The sequence below is a fragment of the Callospermophilus lateralis genome, chromosome 6 (assembly GCF_048772815.1).
Source record: "Callospermophilus lateralis isolate mCalLat2 chromosome 6, mCalLat2.hap1, whole genome shotgun sequence".
Taxonomy (NCBI): domain Eukaryota; kingdom Metazoa; phylum Chordata; class Mammalia; order Rodentia; family Sciuridae; genus Callospermophilus; species Callospermophilus lateralis.
In genome coordinates, this window is record NC_135310.1 from 115144080 (window position 1) to 115169621 (window position 25542).

The following is a 25542-nucleotide window of genomic DNA, read 5'->3' on the forward strand; positions in this document are numbered from 1 at the left end:
AGAAGAAAAATAAAATAGATTAACAGGCTGTTAATATTGCTGTGTAATATTTGATAGGGTATCCAGGAAAAGACCTTTAAGGACATAAAATTTGAACAAATATTTGAATGAGAAGAAATAGAAAGCTGTGTGAAAATTTGAGGCAGGAGCATCCTGAGTAAAAGGAACAGCAAGTTCAAAAGCTTTGATGTGGGAATAACATTGGCCTGTGAGAAGGCCGGTGCAGGCGAGGGGAACATGGCAGGAGACGAGGTCAGATAGGTCAAAGGGTGCCAGATTCCACAGGACTTGAGTTATTATACTAACTGTATTGGGAAGCTACTAGAAGATCGTAAGCAGGGAAGTGACTTGGTGTAACTTATGTTTTATAAAGACTGCTCTGGTTGGTGTGCAGAGAATAGGCCATGGAAGGGCAAAAGTAGAAGCATGGAGAGGACTCAGAGCCTTGTGCAGTTGTCCAAGCAAGGAATCATGGAGGCTTGGGTTGGAGTGGTCCATTTCTGGGTAAGTCTTATTGGAAAACCTAAGAAACCTAGAAATTGCTGATGGATTGGATATTGAAAGTGAGGAAAAATAAAAGATGATGGCTAGGGCTTTGGCCTGAGCAACTAGGAAAATGATGGTGTCATTAATAATGATGTATAGACCTGAGAAAGAATCAGACATGGGGCAGAGAGGAGAGAAACCCAGGTGGCGATGAAGAGTCACCAAAGAGCTGATAGGTCAGGAGAGGTTCAGACTTGGGGTATATATTGGGAAGACATCAAAATAGAGATTCCTGTAAAAGCCAGGAGATAGGAAGGGGAAGAGAGTATAAATAAGAAAGAAAAGAGGATCAAGAACAAAGCTCTGGAACTCCTCACTACTTATAATTTGGGAAGAAAAAAAGGAATCATTCATTAACTAGTTTTTAAAAAATATTTATTTTTCAGTTGTAGTTGGACACAATACTTTTTTTTTTCACTTATTTATTTTTATGTGGTGCTGAGGATTGAACCCAGGGTCTCACATGTGCAAGGTGGGCACTCTACCGCTGAGCCACAACCCCAGCCCTATTTTTTTAAATTTTTTTTAGTTGTAGTTGGATACAATACCCTATTTTATTGGTTTATTTTTATGTGGTGCTGAGGATTGAACGCAGGGTCTCGCACATGCAAGGTGAGCACTCTACCGCTGAGCCACAAACCTAGCCCTATTTTTTTTGGAGGGGGGTGTGATTTCATTTATATAAAATTCAAAAACAAAAATAAAAGAAATATTAAGAATAGATACAAACTGTGATTATATATACACAATGGGATATTACTAAGCATTAAAAGAATAAAATTATGGCATTTGCAGGTACCAGCCCTATTTTTTAAAATATTTTTTTAGATGTAGTTGGACACAATGCCTTTATTTTATTTATTTATTTTTATGTGGTGCTGAGGATCAAACTCAGCATCTCACACACACTAGGCGAGCACTCTACTGCTGAGCCACAATCCCAGCCCCTCATTAACTAGTTTTTGAGGAGAGCTAAAACCAAGAAACATGGTGTCCCAGTTACCAAGTGAATGAAGTGTTTTCCCAAAGGAAACAATGAGTGCCTGTGTTGAATACTTCATCCAACTCAAAAGGCTAATAAGAAGACAGTCAGTACTTTTGGTACAATTGAGGTTGCTGATGACCTTGGCAAGAGTCATCTTGGTCTAGTGCAATAGTGGGCATCCAGAATGGGCAGCATCCAAATGAAAGAGAACACAAGAGGAGATGCATGTAGGAGCAATGTCGATGAGGACAGAAGAGGAAGAGGGTGGAGGGCTGACCTGAGCAGAAAGTAACAGGGAAAAGCAGAGTGTTCTTTAATGATAAGAATGTAGGAATCCAGTGGCAGATACATGACAGTCCCAGTCAGCTTGCTTATATCTGGTAGAAGGGTGGCCATCAGCTCAATTTGAGGTTGGAGAGAAGAGAGAGGAGGGATGCCGTGACATGGGGATGGCTCGCCACTGAGGGACAGAGATTTGAAGAGGGAGGAGAAAGTATGATGGCCTTCTTTCTGAAGGAGGGAAACTGATCCAGGACTGCTGGGTTGTAGTAACACCTGGGCTTATGAATTTAAAGTGAAACTAGTGGTATATGCTTTTTCTTAAAACAGCTTTCAAAAACAATCTTAACGTCTTGTTTTGTAAACCAAAGGAGATCAAAAGGTTGTGATGATGGGAACTACATAGCTGGGCAGAGGGAGGGCTGGACCAGCAGGTGTTGATATTCCTAGGATCCAGGATCTTATGATGCCCCTGAATTGATATTCTGTGGGCCGATAATTCCAGCTGCTTTGTAAGGGACATCTTAGCGTTGGATAATCTTCCCACGATGACCCTGAGCCCCTGGTGCCTCTCTTTGGGGACAGCCCCAGCATCCCATCATCCATCTAGTGCCTTCCTATTAAGTACCTAAGGAACTCATGAGGAGTAAGATAAGCTGCCTCTTTCATTGATGTTGAGAGCAAACACATCCACAGCACTTAAAATGCGCCAGTTACTACTCACAGTGATTTACACATCTTAATGCCTTTAATCTTTCTACTGTTATGAGGTAGGTACTATATTTATCCTGGTTGTACATGAAGACACTGAGGCAGAGATGTCGAGTGGCATGCTCTAGTAAGGTTAGGACTTTCCCCTGGACAACTTGTGCCAGAATCTGGGATCTCAAACTCTTTCGCAGCTTCTCATAGCTCTTGTTCATTGTTCTGCCTCTGACTTGGAAATGGGGTACACAGCTCAATTTGTTTGTGTTTTGTTTCGATGTAGTACTGGCAATCCACCCAGGGCCTTGTGCATGCCAAGCAAACTCTCGTCCACTAACCTACATCTCTAGCCCTACAGCTCAATTTTGGTGGGGTCAAAGTCATCAGGCACAATCGACTATTATGTTTTTATACAGATTTTCCAACAGCTGGAAGCAGAATGAGAGTGTGTCCACTCGTCTGCAAGTCACTTCATCTGTCCAGAAATTATGGGGTTCACAATGCTAGGTTCATGCTACGTTTACTTGATTCCATCTTTACCATTCTTGTACTGAATATTCTTGCTAAGGTATTTATTCCGTGCCCAACTTTTGGATGCCACCCTGCATTTAGTCATTCTTTCTTTTCCTAATTTTATTGCTGCTGAACCTCTACTGTTTGTCACTTGAGCCTTTCCTATCAAGGTAATGCTATTGTTTCTTTCAACTTTATCGCAGGTCATCATTGCCCTTTCAGAAAAAAACCGTTCGCACATTCCTTACAGGAACTCCATGATGACCAGTGTCCTGAGAGACAGTTTGGGAGGGAACTGCATGACCACTATGATTGCAACGCTCTCTTTAGAGAAAAGGAATATCGACGTATGTTGTTTTTCTTTTTTCCTTTTATTCAGGGGATCTTAGCCTGGGTTTTCCTTGCTGATTTTGGGGATCAAGTTGAGGGTCCTGAGTGAGTTTCCACCTTTTCCGCTGGGTTGAGATAGGCTTCAGGGGTGAACACACCACAGGGTTCTCAGCATTAGGCTATTTGCCAGCATTGTAAAAAATTCATTTGAGAACTGACCTCACATATACCGGATAGTTTGAGGAAGCTGTAGACACAAATTTTGGAAGGCCTGCTTAAATTTGAAAGGCATTTTCAGCCAGAAAAATGAGAGAGTCTTGCTTCTCTTGAACAGTTTTGCTCCTGGCTAATAAAATCGGGTGCCTTGGAGGTTTCCCTGAAATCTGTCCCCAGACGTGTCCCAGGGTGCAGCGTGCTGGCTGCTTTGGCGGTGCCCAGCTAGTGAACGCTCTCCTGGGGCTGCTCTGGAGCCAGCTGACGTTTCCCACATTGCAGTTGCTGAATATTTGGGGTCCATATCCTCTCCAAGAGAGCAGCAGGGTGCTTCCCAGAGCACGCCAAGCCTTTGATGGTGGGGTGCCGTGAACGGCCTCACTTCTTGGTCTGTTACAAATATTTATTTTGTAGTCTCTCATGTTTGTGGTTGTGGTACCTGCTGTGATTATGACTTACATATCTGGTTCTGGTTTAACAGATCAATAGTTAAAAACACATGTCAGTTGCCATTTGGGGTCTTAGGATCTCCCATATTTTTGGCATTGGTCATTTTATTAAGACAAAATCAAGAAAATAACCTTCCAGAGCTAAGTTCCCTAATTTAGAGGCATCATTCTTCATTGTGGTTTGTATATACATCACTCTTTAGGTATGCATCTTTTTTCTATGACTAAAATTTAAGTTTTGTCTAACAAGAAGTTTCTCTCCCTGTTATAACACTTTTAAAAGTTGTTTTGCTTTGTAGGAATCTATATCTACCTGCAGATTTGCACAACGAGTGGCACTCATAAAGAATGAAGCTGTTCTTAATGAAGAAATCGATCCCAGATCAGTAAGCAAATTGTAACTGTTGATAAAAATGATTATATCAAAGATTAGCTAAAACTCAGGCTGGGGCATTTACTCTGTACTAGACAATGTTCTAAGTAAGGCATTAACTGATTAAATTCTCAGAACAAGCTGGTGAGTAAATGCTGGCTCTGTCTCTGCAGATAACAAAATTGAGGCACAATGATGGTAACTTGCTCAGGATCACAGTGCTAATGAGTCTCAGCAACTTAGACCCTGTCTCAAAATAAATCTAAAAAGGGTCAGTACTCAGTGATAAAGCACCTGAGTTTGATCCCCAGTTCCAAGAAACAACAGCAATAAGAAAAATAAGTAGCAGAGCCAGGATTCAAATATAGACAGTCCAGCCAAGAATCTGTGCTCCTACCTCCAGCTCCCACCACTTTACCACAGAGTTGTGCCCTGAGCCCTAAAAACATAGGCAGCCTGTTCCAAAACTCAGTTTAGCTTTCTAGAGACAAGAACAAACCATCTTGTATAAATGCTTATAATGAAAGAGAAATGCTAATGGTTAATACATGGAAAAAATATTTTGAATCACTGTCCTATATTCTAAGGGACTTTCAAAAATTATCAGTCTGAGTCATGGAAAAATGAGCAAGTTTCTTGTTTGATAATAATAAATCCTCCTTTATCAAAACACATTTTTAAGGGAAAAAAACTTCAAGTTTCATAAAAGTATATATTTTCTCTTTTCTGTTTGTTAGTTTTCTATAAAAGAAATGCAGCACCAAATCAGCTCATGTCAACACTTAAAATGTGGAAATGAAATATCTCAAGTTTTGTCAAATTCCATAATTAAGATTGATATATTAGCCAGGCACAGTGGTGCCCACCTATAATCCCAGCAGCTCAGAGGCTGAGGCAGCAGAATCACAAGTTCAAAGCCAGCCTCAGTAACAAGAAGAAAATTCAGTGAGACCCTGTCTCTAAATAAATACAAAATAGGGCTGGGGATGTGGCTCAGTGGTTGAGTGCCCCTGAGTTCAATCCCTGGTAAACCCCCATCCCCAAATAAAAGATTTGTTAGGGCTGGTGAAAGATATAGCTCAGGGTATAGCACGTGTCTAGGCTGTGTAAAACCCTGGGTTCAATCCCCAGCACTACTGAAAAAAAAAAAAAAGGATCATATAACATTTTTAAAAATCACTCAATTTTTCTTATTTCTCCAGAATATAAGCTGATGTAGGTTTTCTAGTATGCATTATTAAGAATATGAAATCTTGCCAACAGTGCTTCAATTAAAAATTTCTCAAATTTACTGTTTTCCATATTAATTACTTCCTTTTGATTATTTGCCCTTTCTCCCCTGAAATCATTACACTGAAGAATAGAGAGAAAGAAAGAAAAAGGAATGATGGGAGTATCTGTTTTACCCTGCTTGCCTCTGGGAGCACCAGGCTTCCCTAGTAGAATTCTCTTCTGGAGAAACCAATGGATGAGGCAGGAGTCTATTTCCAGTTCAGGCCCTGGTCAGGTATCAGCATCAAGAAGAGCCCCCACAGGGAAGGAGAGATGAAATGCAAGGGCCTGAGTCAAGTGAAATTGCACTTCCTACTGTCCCTACCTTCCAGCCGCCCTATGACATTCCTGTGCTGAACAAGAAAGACAGTAATGGCATTACTACCCCAAGAAAAAAATTAATAGAAATCAACATATTAGACATTGGAAGGGGTTTTCCTTTGAATTGTCTAGAGAGACGCTTCCTTGAAGCAACATGATGAATTTGAAGAAAGGCAAACATTATTATGTGTTTGATGTGGATCCGTGAGAGATTTAAAGAAAACAGAGATGAGGAGTGAAAAGCTAATAGCTGATAATTGAACAAGTTGCTGGGGTCTGCCTAGTACAGAACAATCTAGTAATTAACAAGTGTTGTTTCCTCATTTCTATAATAATTTCTTCTGAACACTGACATTTCTATTTACTATTTTATGTACATAGTTTATCTGAAGAGTAAGTGACAATTGGAAATTTGTCTAGAAACCATCCAAGACACAATTGGGTGGGGATTTCTTATGCCTTACTCTCAAATTATAATGGCAAATGTGGAAACAGCCCTGTAAGTTGGGGGTGATCAAGGATCTGCCCTGCTTTCCTTAAAAGTATTGGTATTTCAGAGAGAGAAGGTGATAAAAGAACTGTGAGCCAGGTCAGAGTTGGTGACTGGGCATGGGCCAGTATCTTCTCAGGATGGCTTTAATTTCAGAGTTCCTGCAGTAATCTGATGGGAGGTATAACTGTGGTCATCTCAAATCATAAAAAGTTGACTTAGTTTTGATATATCTATTGCATAAGACAGGGAAATAATGTAGTTTTTTACATTTCACTTTGAAAGTTTTAATAGAAGCAAAATGTATTGCACCAAATATATTAATTTATTAGAGGAGAGTTCAAATGAATGACTCACAGTTCTTGTCTGAAGATTTTTTTTTTCTTCATAGCTTGATGATTCTGGGAATATTTTTTAAAAGAAGCAAACAAACAAAACTCAGACTCTCCTATATGCATTCAAATAAAATCCTAGGAACACTGACATGTTCAAAATACTCAGTACCACATTCTTTGGGACTTCTGTTCCTATTGATGTGGTCCAGATCACCTGAAACTCACCTAAATAAATTTTTAGAAGCACCTTTGAAATATATATCTGAGGTTGAAAGAAATTAAAAGAATTCGCCAGAGCCTGAAAGAAAGCTGAGGCTACAGTTGTCCTGGAGTGGGTAAAAAGAGTTGCAACAAAGGGATAGGAGTAGGTCCTGGAATTTTGCAAGGAGGGTACTGAACCTAAGACATCTTCTTATCTCCCTAACAAAAAGCCTGTGGGGGGGGGTGGAATCTAATGGCATAAAGAGACATTAGCGCAGCTTGTCTGCCTTAGCCTGGACTCTAAGTAGAACAAAAAGTACTTTATATAAAAACTAAAACCCTCGGCACTACCTCTCATGGTTTTGAAATTCAAGTCCATACAACCCTTTTAGCCTGGCAACCTGCAAGCAAGTTACAGAATTAGCAAAGGCACTGAAAGACTGAAAGACAAACTAGGTTTTTTTTTTTTCTTTCTTTTCTCCCTCTCTCTTTCCATTTCATTCTTTCTTTTTTGTTCCTTTCTCTCTTTTTATTCGTCTGTTCTTTTCTCCCTCCCCCCTACCCCTTCTTTCTTTTTTCTGGTAATACCAAATAGTCAAAGGAGTGTGAAAGCTGGATTGGAGCTACTAATTTTTGTTTTAGGAATTTTGCATAATGATCTCAGTGGGTTTATTTCAAGGATTTAGGGATAAACTGGGCGCCGTGGTGCATCTCTGTAATCCCAGCAGCTCAGAGGCTGAGGCAGCAGGATCTCGAATTCAAAGCCATCCTCAGTAACAAGAAGACCCTAAGCAACTCAGTGAGCCTCTGTCCCTAAATAAAATACAAAATAGGGCTGGGGATGTGGCTCAGTGGTCGAGTGCCCACCCCAAAACAGTATTTAGGAATAAGTTATCACTAGAAAATATACCAATGCATAGAAAAAAATGGGAAAAAAATTAAAATGAGAATTTGTTTATGGAAGGCAATACAGGGGTGAGAGCTTTTAAGAGATCTATAATGTTTTATTTCTTAAATAGTGGGGACATGGATGTTAACTTCAGCTATGTAGTGGGTATCATATATTATTTAATGCCTTTTCTGTATTCTGAAATAGTTCAAATTAAAAGACCAATTACATGAATGTAGGTGATTCATCACATGCACATTTTAAACGAAAAATATTGGATGATTTCAGATAAAGTATTTGATAACATTAAGCATTCATCCACACATTGAAAGACTCATTAAACTGTAAGTGAACATTTAAACTGATAAAGCATATTAATCAAAAAATTACATAAACATCACTTTAAAAGTGAAATGTTAGAAGAGAATTACACATGAAGATCCTAGCTAGTGAGACAATAAAAATAATAAAATGCATGAGAATTAGAAAAGAAGAAAACATCTGTCCTTACTTGCAGATAATTTTTTGTTTATGTAGAACGTTCAAGAATATTTAATAATAAACAGAACCAAAATATGCTTGGAAAATTATTTAGTATATAATCCAAAATTGAATTGCATTTTTGTATTCCAGAGGCCAACAATTAGAAAATATAATTTTCCAAAATTCCAATTACAATATCAACAAAAACTTTTTTCTATAAATAAGATATTTATAGAAAAATTATAAATTTTATTGAAGGAGACAGGCTTACCATGTTCATGGATGGGATGATTCAATGTATTCCAATTAAAATTTGAGGAAGGCTTTTATATAATTTTATGAGCTAGTCTCAAAATTTATATGGAAGAGCAAATGGCCAAGAATAGCCAACTCTATTTTGGAAAAGCAAAATATGGAAGGGGGTTGTCTTTTCTAGATGCCAAAATTTCTTAAGATATAATAATTTAAATTATAGCATTACCATGAATATAGGCAAATGTTTTCAACTCTAGCCCAGAAGCAGACACATTTACATGTAGAAATATATTATATAGCATAATTATATTAGCAATTTTATATGGTTAGTCATATAAAAAATTGAAATTTGATTCCTATGTTATATCTTATACAAAATAAAAGCTACCTAAGTGTGAAAAGTAAAGCTTTAATGCTTTTTAAATATCACAAAAAAAAAAACATTTCTTTGGTTTGGGGTAAGACAGATTTTCTTTAAGAAAATACAAAAGTACAGCTAAAAAAAATTGCTAATTTGGTTATATTGAGATTCAAAACTTCCGTCTAACAAAAACAACACCATGAAGTGGAAAACATGATATAGATTGGGAGAAAATAGGTGAATCATGTAAAACTAGCAAAGGATTCAGATCCAGAATACATGAAGAAGGCTGCAGATTAATAAGGAAAGTAAAAACAAATCAATTGATACCTTGGCAAGAATGTGAATACATATTCTCAGAAGGAGAAACCCAAACAATCGATATACATATGCAAAGATGGTCAGTTTCACTAATATTATGAAAATGCAGATTAGAACTAAAATGAGATATCATTTCACACCTACTAGATTGATAAAATTAAAGCACCTGTCCATATTACATATAACAAAAATGTGGGGAAACAGGAACATACATACACATAGCTGAAGGTAATATAAATTCATACCATGACTCTCAAGTGCAACCTAACTAAGTATAGTAAAGGCATTCGAGTGATCACCCCAGGGAGGACAGAAGGGGAATGGAAAATAGCAGGTTCCAGTTATATCAGTATGTTTTGTTTGTTAAAAATTAATTCTAAGTCATATGTGTTGATATACACCTGTAATCCCAGCTACTCAGGAGACTGAGGCAGGAGGATCACAAACTCGAGGCCAGCCTCAGCAACTTAGTGAGACCCCTGTCTGAAAATAAAAAATAAAAAGGACTGGTAATATAGGTAGCTCAGTATTAAGGTGTCCCTGGCTTCAATCCCCAATACCAAATAATAGTAATAATAATCATAGTTATTATTATTATTATTATACAGCTATTTGATACAATATTAAGATTTACAAATAATGAAGTATTGGAGGAAGGAGAGGTTCTGAGGTCCTAAATAGAATAAGATATATTCCATGCTTGTATAATTACATCAAAATGGGTTCAACTGTCATGTATAATTAAAAAAGAACTGATAAAATGAATAAATAAAAAGATATAACAAAGATGGCTGGTAGGTACAGAAGTGCCTTTTAGATCATTCTCTAACCATTTTTGTATCCATAAGTAGTTCATGATTCTAAAAGATATATGCTCTCTGCCATCAGGTCACATTGATGAGAAACTGACATTTACCCTCCCACGTTGCCTTTCATAGATGATTATATGCCTTCAAAAGGAAATCCAGGAACTGAAGGATGAACTGGCCCTTGTCACTGGGGAGCAGAGGACAGAGGCACTCACAGAAGCAGAGCTCCTCCAGTAAGCCTACAGACTTTTTTCTTTTTCTCGAACAGTGAAAGTTTGTGTTAACTTCTTTGTTGGCCTTGACGTTACAAATTCACCTCAGAGCATGGTGGTCTCCTGGGACAGTCTGAGATTGCGTTCAGGCGCCAGTTAGAGTGGAGGCTTTCCATGAAAAGCTGCATGAGGCTGCCAGTGTCTTTGCCGCCTGGGCTTTGAGCAAGTAAAGAACAGGGCATGGAGAGAATGGGAGTCTCTTTCTCATGCCAGCTGCAGAAAAGGGGCTGGGGAAGAGTCATGCAGTTTTAAAATCCACACCCCAAACACTAAAGCTGTGGATCTCAGATCTGAAAGAAGTTCAAGAAACATCCTTTGTGTTAAACTGCATCTTGCTGCAAGCACCAATTTATCCCATGCCAAAGTAAGCTTTCTCCTTTAATAAATAGATGGCCCATATATTATAGTTCAAACACTCCAACTGGGAATGAAAGCAGGTATTCAGGGCTTGTGCAAGCATGGCATCTTTCAGAGCCTTTAGATTTGTGGCCATATGGCATATCGGTGGCATGCTGGGGCCGCGTTCTCTCTCTGATCATGCGCCACAGTGGTGGGCTCTCTTGTTTTCTGTGCTGCTTATTTAGCATTTGTGCAGTGATAATAATGGACCAGGCTTAGAGCAGTGACATTCTCTATTTCCAAATAACAAATAGAGCCATACAAGATTTTTTTCTAAAGATTAAACTGTCATTTCACCTAACTTTCCCTCAACAGAGAAAATGGTAAATAAAAAGATCATTCCTGTAATACCAGCCACTCAGTAGACGGAGCAGGAAGATCACAAGTTGCCAGGCTGGGGAACTTAGCAAGACCCTGTTTCAGGATAAAAAATGAAGAAGGGCTTGGGATGTAGCTCATGCTAGAGGATTTGTTTAGCATGTGCCAGGCCCTGATTTCAATTCCCATACTGAGGGGGTGCAGGGGGCTGGGGGAAAGAATGCAGTTGTTTTCCTTAAACTGCTGTACAGCTTCCCAGGAGGAATGGCTAAAACTTGAAAGGCATTCAGCAAACTTTCTGTCCTCCAGGAAAGTGTTTCCTAATTGGACAAAACTATATGTAGTAGGATAAGCCCCTGCAAAACTGCTTTGTGGCAAATTTGCAATATCACTCCTTGAAGTAGCTCGGGATATCCTTTATAGAATATTCTTTTTTGTTGTTGGTTCCTTTTAAGTTATACATGACAGCTGAATCCATTTGATATAATTATACAAGCATGAAATATATCTTATTCTAATTGGGACCCCAGTCTTCTGGATGTACACAGTGGTGAGATTCACTGTGTTGTATTCATGTATGTATATAGGAAACTTATGTCAGATTCATCCACTGTCTCTCCTATTCTTATCCCCCTTTCCTTTCCTTCATTAGCCTTTGTCTAATCCACTGAACTTCTCTTCTTCCTGTCCCTCTTGTATTGTGGGTTAGCTTTTGCATATCAGAGAAAACATTTAACTGTTGATTTGGGGAGATTGGCTTATTTCACTTAGCATGATACTCTCCAGTTCTGTCCATTTACTGGCAAATGTCATGAAGTCATTCTTCTTTATGGCTGAGTAATATTCCATTATGTATATACACTACATTTTCTTTATCCATTCATCTGTTGAAGGACATCTAAGTTGGCTCCATAACTTAGCTATTGTGAATTGTGATGCTATTAACATTGATATGGCTGTGTCACTATAGTATGCTGATTTTAAGTCCTTTGGACATATACCAAGGAATGGGATAACTGGGTCAAATGATGCCATTCCAAGTTTTCTGAGGAATGCCCATACTGTTTTTCCAGAGTGGTTGCACCAATCTGCAGTCTAACCAATAATGTATGAGTATACCCTTTTCCCCACATCCTCACCAACATTTATTATTACTTGTATTCTTGATAATTGCCACTCTTGACCAGAGTGAGATGAAATCTCAATGTGGTTTGAATTTGAATTTTTCTAATTGTTAGAGATGTTGAAGTTTTTTTCATATATTTGTTGTCTGATCATATTTCTTCTTCTGAGAAGTATCTGTTCAGTTCCTTTGCCATTTATTAAATGGGTTATTTGGTTTTTTATTGCTAACCTTTCTGAGTTCTTTGCATATTTATACCCTATTGAGGTACAGGTGGCAAAGATTTTCTCCCATTATGTAGGCTCTCTCTTCATGTTCTTGATTATTTCTTTTGCTGAAAAGAAGCTTTATAGTTTGATCCCAGCCCATTTATTGATTTTCAATCTTACTTCTTGCATTTTAGGAGTCTTGTTGAAGAAGTCAGTTCCTAAGGTGACTGTTGGAGTGTCTGGTCTAATTCATAGGTCTCTGGTCTAATTCCTAGGTCTTTGATCCACTGTGAGTTGAGTTTTGTGCAGAGTAAGAGATAGGGGCTCAATTCATTCTGCTACATATGGATTCCCAGTTTTCCCAGCACCATTTGTTGAAGAGGCTATCTTTTCCCCAGTGTAGGTTTATGGTGCCTTTGTCTAGTATGAAGTAACTGTATTTATGTGGGTTGTCTCTGTGTCTTCTATTCTGTCCCATTGGTCTTCATGTCTGTTTTGGTGCCAATACCATGCTGTTTTTGTTACTATAGCTCTGTAGTATAATTTAAGGTCTGGTATTGTGATACTTCCTACTTCACTCTTCTTGCAAAGGATTGCTTTGGCTATTCTGGGTCTTTTATTTTTCCAAATAAATTTCTCAACTGCTTTTTCTATTTCAATGAAGAGCATCACTGGAATTATAATAGGAATTGCATTAAATCTCTATAGCATTTTGGTAGTATGGCCATTTGACAGTATTAATTCTGCCTATCCACGAACATAGGAGATCTTTCCATTATCTAAGTTCTTCAATTTCTTTCTTTAGTATTATGTAGTTTTCATTGTAGAGGTCTTTCACCTCTTTTGTTAGATTGATTCCCAAGTGTTATGTTTTTTTGAGGCTATTGTGAATGGGATAGTTTTCCTAATTTCTCTTTCAGCTGATTCATCATTGGTATATTCATCATCATTGCAGTTTGCCGCAGTCCAGCTGCAGCAAAATAACCGGGGGGGGGGGGGGGGGGGGGGGGGGGGGGTGACGACGAGCAACTTGTGTAGATTGATACAGCAGGAATGGGAGCCGTTTATTGTAGGACAACAGAGGTATTTATATTTTTTACACAGCTTATCTTAATTAGCATAAACTAGATACAACAATCAACCAATAAGGAATCTCCACACTTAATGGCTCGCTGGCGTTACTTCACAAACCACTCCCTGTGGCATTTTGCCAGGTGCCATCTTGACTTGTTTACAGACCCTAACATTTCTCTGGCAAAATGCCAGGTGCCATCCTGACTTGTTTACAGACTCTAACATTCATCCTGACTTGTTTACAGACTCTAACAGCCGTTGATTTATGGGTGTTAATTTTATATCCTGCTGCTTTGCTGAATTCATTTATGAGTTCTAGAAATTTTTAGGTGAGTTTTTTTGACTCTTTTAAATATGGTTTGTGTTGTTGACAGATATAATTGGAGCTCTTCTTTTCCTATTCATAAACCTTTAATTTTTTTCTTTTGCCTAATTTCTCTGGCTAGAGTTTCAAGGACTATGTTAATAGAAGTGTGAAGTGGGCATCAAGTCTTGTTCCTGATTTTACAGGATATGCTTTCAGTTTTTCTCCATTTAGAATGATGTTGGCCTTGGATTTGTCTTATGCCTCAGTGCTGAGGTGTGTGCCTTTTATCTATAGTTTTTCTAGTGTTTTAAACAAGAATGGAGGCTGTATTTTGTCCAATTTTTTCTATGCATCTATTGAGATAATCATTTGATTCTTGCCTTTAAGTCTTATTTATGTGGAGAATTACATTTATTAATTTCCATATGTTGAACCAACCTTGCATCCCTGGGATGACACCCACTTGATCATAGTGCACTGTCTTTTTAATGTGTTTTTATATGTGATTTACCAGTATTTTATTAAGAATTTTTACATCAATATTCATCAAAATATTGGTCTGAAACTCCTTGATGTGTTTCTGTTTGGCTTGGGTATTAGAGTGATACTAGCTTCATAGAATGAGTTTTTAAAAGTTCCCTTCTTCTTTGTTTCATGGAATAACCTGAGGAGGATTGGTGTTAGTTTGTCTTTGAAGCCCTGTAGAACTTGGGTGAGCATCCATCCAGTCCTGGGCTTTTCTTTGTTGGTAGGCTTTTATGGCATCTTCAGTTTCATTACTTGCAATCGATCTATTGAAATTTTCTACATCCTCTGGTTTGATTTGGGTAAGTCATATGTCTTTAGGAATTTGTCAATGTCTTAGATTTTCTAGCTTAGGGTTGGGGATGGGGCTCAAGTGGTAGCGCGCTCGCCTGGCATGCGTGAGGCCCGGGTTCGATCCTCAGCACCACATACAAACAAAGATGTTGTGTCTGCCAAAAACTAAAAAATAAATATTAAAATTCTCTCTCTCTCTCTCCCTCTCTCTTAAAAAAAATTCTAGCTTATTGGAGTATAAATTTTCAAAGTACTTTCTGTATTTTAGAAGTGTGTGTGGCAATATTTCCTTTTTTATCATGGATTTTAATAACTTGAGTTTCTTCCCCTCCTTCTTTTGGTTAGGTTGGCCAAGGGTTTATCGATTTTGCTTATTATTTCAAAGAACCAATTTTTTGTTTCATTGATTTTTTAAATTTTTATCTCAATTTTATTGAATTTGGCTCTGATTTTTAATAATTTCCTGTTTTCTACTTATTTTGGTGTAAATTTATTCTTTTTCTAGGGCCTTGAGATGTAATGTTAGATTATTTATTTGGTGTTTTTCTATTCTTTTGACAAATGAGTTCAGTGCCTCCATAGTGTCCTGGAAATTTTTATATGTTGTATCATGTTGTATCACTTTTTTCATTTACCTCCAAGTATTTTTTTTTTTATGTCATGACTAATTTCTTCTGCTATCCATTCATCATTCAATAGTGTATTATTTAATATCCAGGTTTTATAGTAGTTTCTGGTTTGTATTTTATCAGTGAGTTCTAATTTCATTCTATTAAGGTCTGATAGAATGCAAGGTACTATTTTTTTTTATTTGCTAAGAGCTGCTTTGTGACCTAAAATATGATATATTTTAGAAAATAATCCATGTGCTGCTGAAAAGAAAATCATTCAGTCATTGATAAATGAAATGTTCTATATATGTCTGTTAAGTCTAATTTTTTTTAATTCTGTAGCTTCTTTGTTTAGCTTTTGTTTGGAAGATCTATGCAGTGATGAGAGAAGTGTGTTAAAGCCACCCAGTATTATTATGTTGCAGTCTATTTGATTCTTGATGTTGTATATAGATGCTGTATTGTTTGGAACATAAATAGCTACAGTTATAATTTTTTATTATTGTATGACTCCCCTAAGCAGTATGAAATGACCTTTCTCCCTTCTGATTAACTTTGGCGTAAAGTCTACTTTATCTGATATTCTTTAAGAATACTAACCTGAGAATTCCTTCACTGCAATGCCCCTTTTCCCTCAAAGAAAAGAATCGCCTCTTATTATCTTTGAAGATAACTCTTCAGATTTTTGATCTTCAAGTCATGCTCCAGCCAGAAAAACTAAGCCACTCCCAGCCTTTCGGTGAAAGGAATCTGATATAGTAAGATAAGTGCACAGAAGATGTGTTGCTTAGAAACTCAACAAGCAGTGATGCAGTGCTCCAAGATCAGTAATAGCAGGTCCCACACTTGGAACTGGGGGGACAACAAGACACGGTGATGTTACTAAGACTCAAGAGCTGGAGCTCACAGGTAGGAATGAGACCTGGTGAGTGCTCCCAGACTGGCCATGGAATACTGGCCACTGAAGAGCCACAGGTGCTGACACATCATCCAGGCGACAATCCTGGACATCTGTTTCATCCTCCTCTCAGTCTTCCACCAGGGTCTCCCATTGGCTGAACTTACCTAGTTATTAAAGAAGTCGGGGATTAGTTTTCTGTGATGCAGAGTCAAACAGGAAAAAGGTGGAAATTGGGTCTTGATGCATCACATCAATAAGTACCAGTGTGTTTCTCTCATTCCTGTGTGTCCTGTGTTGCATAGGAGGCCTGGTTTAAGAGTAAGATTCTCAGGGTGGTGATTTCTATTGTCAGACTACATTTGTGCTGCACCTAATCTAGTTATGGTACCAATAGAAACACATGAATCTCTAACCATGTCTAAAATCAACAAGTGAACTTATCCAGGGACTGGAGGCTTTGAGGAGTTCCTGAGATAGTGAGAGGAGGTTGAAATGGGCAAGAGGAAAGGCTTGATAAAGACACAGGTGCAACCCTGTGAAGGCTCCATGTCTAGAGGTGGTGGAACGCTGGAGCAGGAGGGGCTGGAACAGCCAAGGAGCATTTGGCAGGGCTGTTGTGGTGGAAGCAGTTGGTCCTATGAGCCCTTGTGAACTCCTCCTTCCCAGTGCTTAGGACAGGGAAATTAGAAAGGACCCCAGGTCTCTGACAGAGAGGGGCTAAATAATCACTACACACCAGCCGCTGCCTGCAGCTCTGCCAAACTCCTCTTCTCACTGAAAACAGTAAAGAACACAAGCACCCACAGCTGCTTCAGCCCCTTGTTCAAGACTGGCTGCCCGAGATGAGATAGCTGAGACTCTAGAAAAGATGAACTCACCAAAGGAACGAGAGAAACAGACCTAAGTGAACTGCCAACAGTGTGAGAAAGACGAGAACAAGAGGGATTCACGACTTGCAGGGCAAGAGAACTACCACACGTATGCAAAGAGAAATACACAATGAAATGTAAGAAGCAGCAATATAAAGCAAGTTTTGTTATATATTCTTTGTGATACTGAATATTGTCACTTATTAACTTGCCACTTAATTCCATGTATGAATTTTCCTGTTTAAGTTATTGAAATAATCAAATGTCCCATTCATAAGAGTTTGGGAGATAAGAGTGAAGACAATAAAATCAACAACAGATTAAAAACTGAGAGAGTTCTTGGACTGATTTCTCTTGATCCATAGATAACAAACACATGAATGTCAATCTGGGCAGATTCTAGATAGATAGTATGTCAAGTAGCCATTAGTTTTCGCAAATAGTTCATTCATTCACTCATCATTTATTATTCATGTAGCATTCACAAAACTACTGTGGCCCTGAAAAGAACACAGAGATCCCAATCTTAAGGGGCTCACAGTTTGGTGGTGGTGACACACATAGCACAAGTAATGATGACACAATATAGAAGCTTTATGAGAAGGTACCAACAAAACACAGTGAGAATGCAGAGATAATAATGATCATTTTTTTCTGTTATCATTTTATTTGTTTTAATTAGTTATACATGACAGTAGAATGCACTTATGTACTTTGATATGTCATACATAGGCGGGGAATCATTTATCATTTTTCTGATGGTACATGGTATAGAATCACATCAGTTATGCAGTCATATATGTACATAAGGTAATAATGTCTATTTCATTCTACTGTCCTTCCTATCCCTATATCCCCTCCCCTCCTCCCTTCACTCCTCTCTACCTAATCTAAGGTAACTCTATTTTTCCCTAGTGCCCCCCCACCTCATCGTGAATTAGCATCCTCATATCAGAGAAAACATTCAGCCTTTGGTGTTTGGGGATTGGCTTATTTCGCTTAGCATGATTTTCTTCAACTTTACTGGCAAATGCCATAATTTCATTTTTCTTTAAAGTTGAGAAATATCCATTGAATATATATACCACATTTTCTTTATCCATTCATCTATTGAAGGACACCTAGGTTGGTTCCATAGTTTAGCTATTGTGAATTGAGCTGCTAGTAACATTGACATGGCTGTGTCACTGTAGTATGCTGATTTTAAGTCCTTTGAGTAGAAACCAAGAAATGGGATTTTTGAGCTCAGGAATCATGTAAAAGTAGTTCAAGTGCTACTAAATAAACTTCAGTAATTCCCACCAAATGATTGCTCTGCTATTGAGAGAAACATGCTGTATAACGTTGTGTCTTAGTGATTTCTGATCAGCCCTTAGGCAGAAGGACTGTTTAAAACCACATCCACCCTGACAAAGCCAAACAGGTTTCCAGCAATCCGGGGAATTTGGTGCTTGTTCACACTGACAGTGTGAATATTCAGATAAGCGTTTTGTTCTTATTGTTTTTGTTATATTATTGTTGCATTATGGCTTTGCCATAATTAGATGTTAGCACAACCCAATTTTTAACAGACTCAGGAGTCTTTTATCATTTTAAAGTGAGAAACAGAGAAATTAAAATGTGTCCCTAGTGTAACTCTGCTACATCACATCATTAGTCTGTCCTTTGTCTCTATGCTCCGTGGACATTTTCTCAGGAATGTGGATCTACTTCAGTCCTCCCAAAGCACTCCCCTCTCCAAGTGGAGTGGGTAGGAATGAGGCAGTGGTATTGGGGAGAAGAGCCCCACAGTTTGGCAGGATAGAGTGGCAGGAACACTCACTCTAGCTCTTGTCTCTTTCTCTGTTCTGCTGATCCCTGGGCTTATGCTGACTGGCATGGCATAAGGGTATTTCTGTCAGGGCTTCTCTGAAGGGTGTCAGAAAGCAGCTATTTCTTAGATACGGTATTCTATGTAATATTGTTGGGCAGTTTAGAGATGTCTGATATCCAGCCCTATCAAATTTTTGCACCATTTCCCAACATTCCAGTTCTTAATGTAAATATTTGTTGCATTGACTTGGATACTGTAATTGAAGAGGATTTCAGATGTCAACCTCCAGTTATTGTGATATTTTTAGTTTACATCTTTTTTTTTTTTTGGCTTGAGTAAATTTGAAAAGAGACAGCTGGATGAAGGCTAAAGAGCCAAGTTAATGTTTATACGGAACTTCTTGGGTGAAGATTTGATTATGACTGATTCTCTAAACATATAACATCTTTGTTCTTTGTGTAACATAATAAGCCTATGGATTGTGGCTAAGATGAAAGCTTTATATTCTGACCTAAATCTAAGTGAGTGGAATATTTTCTGTATTGTAACTATTTACTTCAGAGTTGAAACTGAATCATATCTCATAAGCTCAAGTTTGTCCAAAGCGTTTGGGTACCTCCAAATATCTGAATCCTTTTCTAGCAGAAAAAAAAAAAAATTTCGTGTAAATCAATTAATCCTTCAGCATAAATTTATTGAGTAACTACTAGATGCTAATAATTTTAATAGTTTTGGAGGGGAAGTAGGAATATAAAATACAAAAATAATTATAAGAAATTATAGTTTTATTGGGGAAACTTACACACACAGATATAGACATAAATACACACAAATATATATATAAAACAGAATGATAGAATTTACCATTAGAAACAAAAATGGACACTGATAATTTTAAAACTTTAATTATCGTTCCAGTTTGACCTATATCAGTTTTTAAATGATTCTCTAGACTGAAGTTTCCTTATGTGTAAAATGAAAGAGTTGAACCAAATGATATGTCTATGCCAGAGATATCTGTGATATATAACTGTGCATATCAGTTTATTGGATATCAGTTTATTACATGTGGTTTAATTATTTACTATCTATGAGAATTAAAAAAAACTAAATCATTATGTCGGGATCTGAAAATGGGGAAATTCATTACCGATTTTAACCATGGAATAAGCTGAATGAGCCTTAAGAAATGCCAAGAAGGCGGCACCATTCTAACAATGGAGCTGAGAAGGAATGAGAGGGTGTGTGGAGGGAAACAGGGGGCTGCAGAAGAGCAGGAGCCTGCATGGAGGTTTGCATATAGAAGCACTAACACTGATCTGGACTGAAACTGGCCTGGCAGGAACCTGAGGTTCTCATCAAGGAATTGAAGAATAGGATTAGACATGTATATGGTGACTTCATGATGGGTTATGAATGCCATATGTAGAGGAGCTACTCCTTTATTTAATGGTGACTGAGAAATTTAGTACAAAATTCCATATTCATTAATAGTCAAAACTCTCAGCAAAATAGGAATAGAAAGAAGCTTTCACTTAAAGTAATAATTGATAGGGAAAAACAGCCTTCTTTCTTCTTAAAATTGGAAACAATGTGATGATGTCCTTTCTTACCACTTATATTCCATATCATTATGAAAGATTTGGAGCATCATGGGAAGAAATATAAACATGATTTCTATATGGAAGACATCAAAGAATGCAGAAAAGGTTATTTGAACTAGTAAAATGAGCTTATCAAAGTTGTAGGATATAAAATCAATATACAAATTCAATTGCATTTCTGTATAAAACCAATGAGCAATTGAAATTTGAGATAAAACACTGCATTAGAAAAATGCATCATTGACAGTAGCATCAAAAAGTGCAACATGCTTAGTGATAAATCTAACAAAATAAATGCAATACTTAGACACTGAAAACTATAAAATGCTGTAGAAGAAAAAATATTTAAAAACATTAAGAAATATATCATATTCATAGTTGGGTTATTTAGGACATCAGCTCTCTCCAAATTGATCTATAGATATAATGCAGTCCCAAACAAAATTCTAGCAATTTGGTTCTTGTGTGTAGAAACTGAGAAACTGATTCTAAAATTTTTATTAGTGCAGAGGACTTAGCTAAAACAACTTCATTAGAGAAGAGCAACCTATACCTTACATTATGTACAAATATTTATTTGAACTGGGTCATAAGAATAAATGTAAAACTTAAAATATAAAACTTCCAAAAGAAAGAAGAAAGTCTTTGTGACCTTGAATTAGTCAAAGATTTCTTAGAACATAAAAAACACAAACCATAAAAGAAAAAAGAGGAGATGGAGGTACAGCATAGTGGTGGGGCACTAACCCAGCATGCGTGAAGCCCTTGATTCCAGTACTGAAAAGGGGGCAGGGAGAGATAATTTGTACTTCATCAAAATTTAAAATATCTGCTCTTTGGAAAAATCTGTTAAGATTTTAAAAGCAATATATTTTTATTTTAAAAATATAATTTTAAAAACATATCTGATGAAGGACTTATGTCCAGAATACTTACAAAATTATCACAATTAAATAATAAGAAAACACAATAAAAACTGCACAAAATGTTTGAGCAAACATTATATTGGAAGGTGAACAGATGGCAAATAATGACATGAAAATTCAACATCATTAGACATTAAAGAAGTAGAATTAAAACTGTGATGAGATGCTATTGCACAATTATTAGAATCTCTTTTAAGACTCAGAGTAACAAGTGCTAGTGAGCTGAGAAACAGCTGAAACTCATTCATTGCTGGTGGAGATGTGACTTGGTACACCTACCTTGGAAAGACAGTTGACAATGTGTAATAACATTAAACACAGCATTTGTCATCAACCTTGCAGTCCAATTCCTAGGTGTTTATCCGTAAGAAATGAAAACATAGCCCACACAGAGACCTCTACATGAATATTTATAGCAGCTTTAAATATACTCTTCCAGAATTGGAAACAACCCGAAATGTCTCTCAACCAGTGAAAAGCTCAGCAAACTGTAGTGTAGCCATACAATAGAACCCTGTTCTGTAAGAAAAGTCAAATGAACTGTTGATACATGCAACAACTTGGATGGATCTCAAAAATATCATGCTCAGTGACAGCAATGCCACTTACATGACATTCTAAAAGAGAAAATATAGGCTCACAAAGCAGATTACTGGTTGCCAAGGACAGTATTGGGAGAGGGAATTGGTTATAGTAACTGACACATTCTGTACCTTGATTCTGGTGATGATTACATGACTATATGTTTGTCAAAACTCATAGCATTATGAACCTGGAAAGGGTAAAATTTAAATTTTACTGTATATAAATTTAACTTCAACTTTTTAAAAAATCAGAAATATATCTGTGATAGAAGATTTGCAAAGTTAAAAGACCTGTCATCAAACAAATCCAACCAAACAAAATTCTCACACACACACACACACACACACACACACACACACACACAAACACACAAAAAGTTTACTGGGATTTTCCTTTGGGTAAATTTTGGTGTGCTTAGTTAATAGCATTTATCATTGACTGTAAGCCCCTCATAGCACATAGACATACCTTTTCAAAACCATTACAGAAACAAAATGGGGAGAACTCCAACTTCCTGCTCTACCACCAACCTCAACCCCAGTGGGCATCTGCAACATTGTGTTCTTCCTGTTGCACCTGGGAATCATCCCTCCTCTTGTCTAGAGCTCATCTTACCAGCTGAACTCAAATCCAGACCCTTCAACAATCTCAGGAAACTCACTCTCCCTTTTAGTTTTACTTTATTTTTGACCTCTTCCCCTTTATTGGGCCCTCCTTATTAGTATTGAAAAGGGCTCAAGTTTTTCCCAGATTTAAAACCAAAACATTCTCCCTGGATCCCACCTCCCTTCTATTACTGCTGGCTTTTCTCTCCTGTATGCTGAACTACGTCAAGAAGTTGCTCTTCTTGTCTCTATTTCCTTCACTCCTGGTCACGCCTCAGCACGCTCCATCCAGCTTGTCCCTAACATACTGAAGTGCTGTCATTAAGGCCATTGATGACCTCAGTGTAGATAAATCTAATGGGCTTATTCTGTCCCATCTTCCTGACTTGTCACAGCCTTCCGCATCACTAACGTCTTATTGAAGCATCCTGCTCTCTATTTTCTTCCTACCTCCACACAGCTCCTTGACTCCCTGGAGGTTACTCTCCTTTCACATTGATAGTCCTTAAGGCAATGTCCTAAGGTCTTGTCTCATCTTGTCACCTTATACTTTTTCTTAGACAACCTCATCAAGACCCATATTTCAATTGCCATACAAATACTGGTTTTTATGTTTGTTTATTTTGCTAGGCCATACTTTTCCTCTGAACCCCACACTTGTTGATCCCATTGCCTACCTGACAGCTGACCCTGAACTTAATAGATCCCAAAGTGCATTCCTGTCCATCTTTCTCCAGATCTAGCCTTTGCCACTATATCCCTCATCAATCAATATCTCTCCAAGCCTTATCACTGCACAAGTCAGAGAATTAAAAGTCACCTGGAATTCTTTTCTTTTTCTCATACCCCCACCCAATCCACTTGGGAATCCTGTTAACTCTATCTTCAAAACATGTTCTAAATCTAAACCACACTGTAGTCACGTTGGTCCAAACCTGTCATTGGTTTCCCACCACTGAAATGGTCTCCTAATGGTTTCTCTGAACCCACTTTGCTCCCCTCTAAATCACTTTCTGTGCAGCCAAATGTTTCATTTTAGAAGAGTAGATCATCATCATTTTACTTGTCTTCTCAGAACTCTTCAGTACTTCTGACTTCCCTTTGTTCTTGAGAAAAGACTAAAATCCTTTATAAGGCCTATGTCTGCCTCGCTGACCTCTTTCTGTTTTCAACCACTTTTTACATTGATCTCTCCTTTGCCCTTTTGCTCAACAACACTAAAATGTTTCATGTCCTCTTTCACCTTAGACAATTGCTTAATCGGGATCACATGCCGAGTTTTAGCACACACACCTCAATATTCCACATGTCCTCCAAATCTCGTCCAGAATGTTCTTCATCAAGAAGCCATCTCTGATCCATGGCCCCCACTAAATAGTGATTATGTTGCACATTTTTGTTTTCTCTGAGTACTTATCTGCAGAGTACTTACCTCTGTTTATAATCATGTACTTGTGCTATTGTCTGATTGATATCTGTCTTCCACCACAAGGAAATGCCTTTAAGTGCAAGAACCATGTCTGCTTAAAATGAATGTATTATTTGTGTCGTTTTGCAGCACACAAAAACTATACAGTGAATATTAATAGGGTATCAATATTGGTAGAGTATCAAACCTTATGTATAAGTTACATCTAAACCCCAGAGAAACTTAAGAGGTATTCAACTAGCTTATAAGCATGTAATTACACAGTTTAAAATGTGGACGTTAAAACTCTTCCAAGCACATTAATGTTACTTTACTCAAGCAATTAATTGGTAGCCTAGTTTGGTTAGTGTCCATATTGAAGGGAAAGTGGTTCCTGGCAAGGGACAACCTCAGCCTTGTTCTTGAGGAACCCCCAAGTCCCTCTGTGCTCACTGTTGCTGTCGTTCCTTCCAGATTGAAACAACTGGAGGAAGCTGGGCCGTTCTAGAGTACACCCTCAGCCCTCGCACCAGGTGCAAAAAAGAGAATAGGGAATAGGGTTTCACTTTCCACCCTTGGAACTTTGTTTTATGTTTGGGCTTATTTAGAAATTATCTGATAGTATTTCTTTCTGAAAATTAATACAAGCAATATGGGGATTCCTCAAAAGACTATGAAGAGAACAACCATATGACTCTGCTTTTCCATTCCTTGGTATTTATCTGAGAGAACTGAAGTCAGCATACTGTGGTGGTACAGTCCTATCAATGTTTATAACAGCACAATTCACAGTAGTCAATTTATGGAACCAGCCTCAGTGTCTATCAGTGGATGAATGGATAAGAAAATGTGATATGTATATTTTGTCAGCCATAAGAATGAGATATGGTATTTGCCATTAAATGGAGGGAACTTGAGAGAGTATCATGCCAAATGAAAGAAGCCAGACTCAGAAAATCAATATGTTTTCTCCCATTTGTGAAAGGTTGAGAGAAATAAGAGGCAAAAAGAGGAGGGATATCATGAAAATAAAATGTCCAACAGTGGAGTAGGGGAAGGGGCTCCAGGGGAAGAGAGGAAGAATAGGTAAGGGGAGTACCTGTGGGATGAAATTGACCAAAGTATTCTATATGCATGTAGAAATACATCATAATGAATTCTATTTATGTATAAATATAATACACCAATTAAAAATATTAAATAAGTAGAAGAAAGACCAGTAGAGAAGGGGGTTCAGGGGGATAAAGGGGAAGGAAAGGGAAAGTACTAGAAATGGAGAATGAGCAAACTATATTATATGCATTTTTGATTGTCAAAATGAATCCCACTATTAAACAATTTAAGACTAAAACACAGACTTTTTGTATTTCAAAAAGACGCATTTGTACTTAATAATGACTTCATTCATGTCCAACCTTCTATGTAAGTGCAACTAAAGACACCTAAGAGTCTGAAGTCCTCATCTTTCCATTAGTGAATCACTCTTTGAAGTAAAGTGAATGCATTTCTGCATTCACTCTTTGCAGTGGATAAACACTGATTATACTGTTGAACCATGGAAGGCATCAT

General features: G+C 37.6%; 1 protein-coding gene across 1 annotated transcript in view; it reads left to right on the forward strand.

Moving 5' to 3' along the window:
- The window catches only part of Kif6 (kinesin family member 6), a 387415-nt gene that overhangs the window by 151010 nt on the left and 210863 nt on the right, over positions 1 to 25542 (forward strand). Inside the window, exons 8-10 of the mRNA XM_077109561.1 lie at positions 3232 to 3375; positions 4320 to 4406; positions 10260 to 10363. Of these exons, the coding sequence (XP_076965676.1) occupies positions 3232 to 3375; positions 4320 to 4406; positions 10260 to 10363 (335 nt within the window). The remainder of the gene's footprint in view (positions 1 to 3231; positions 3376 to 4319; positions 4407 to 10259; positions 10364 to 25542) is intronic.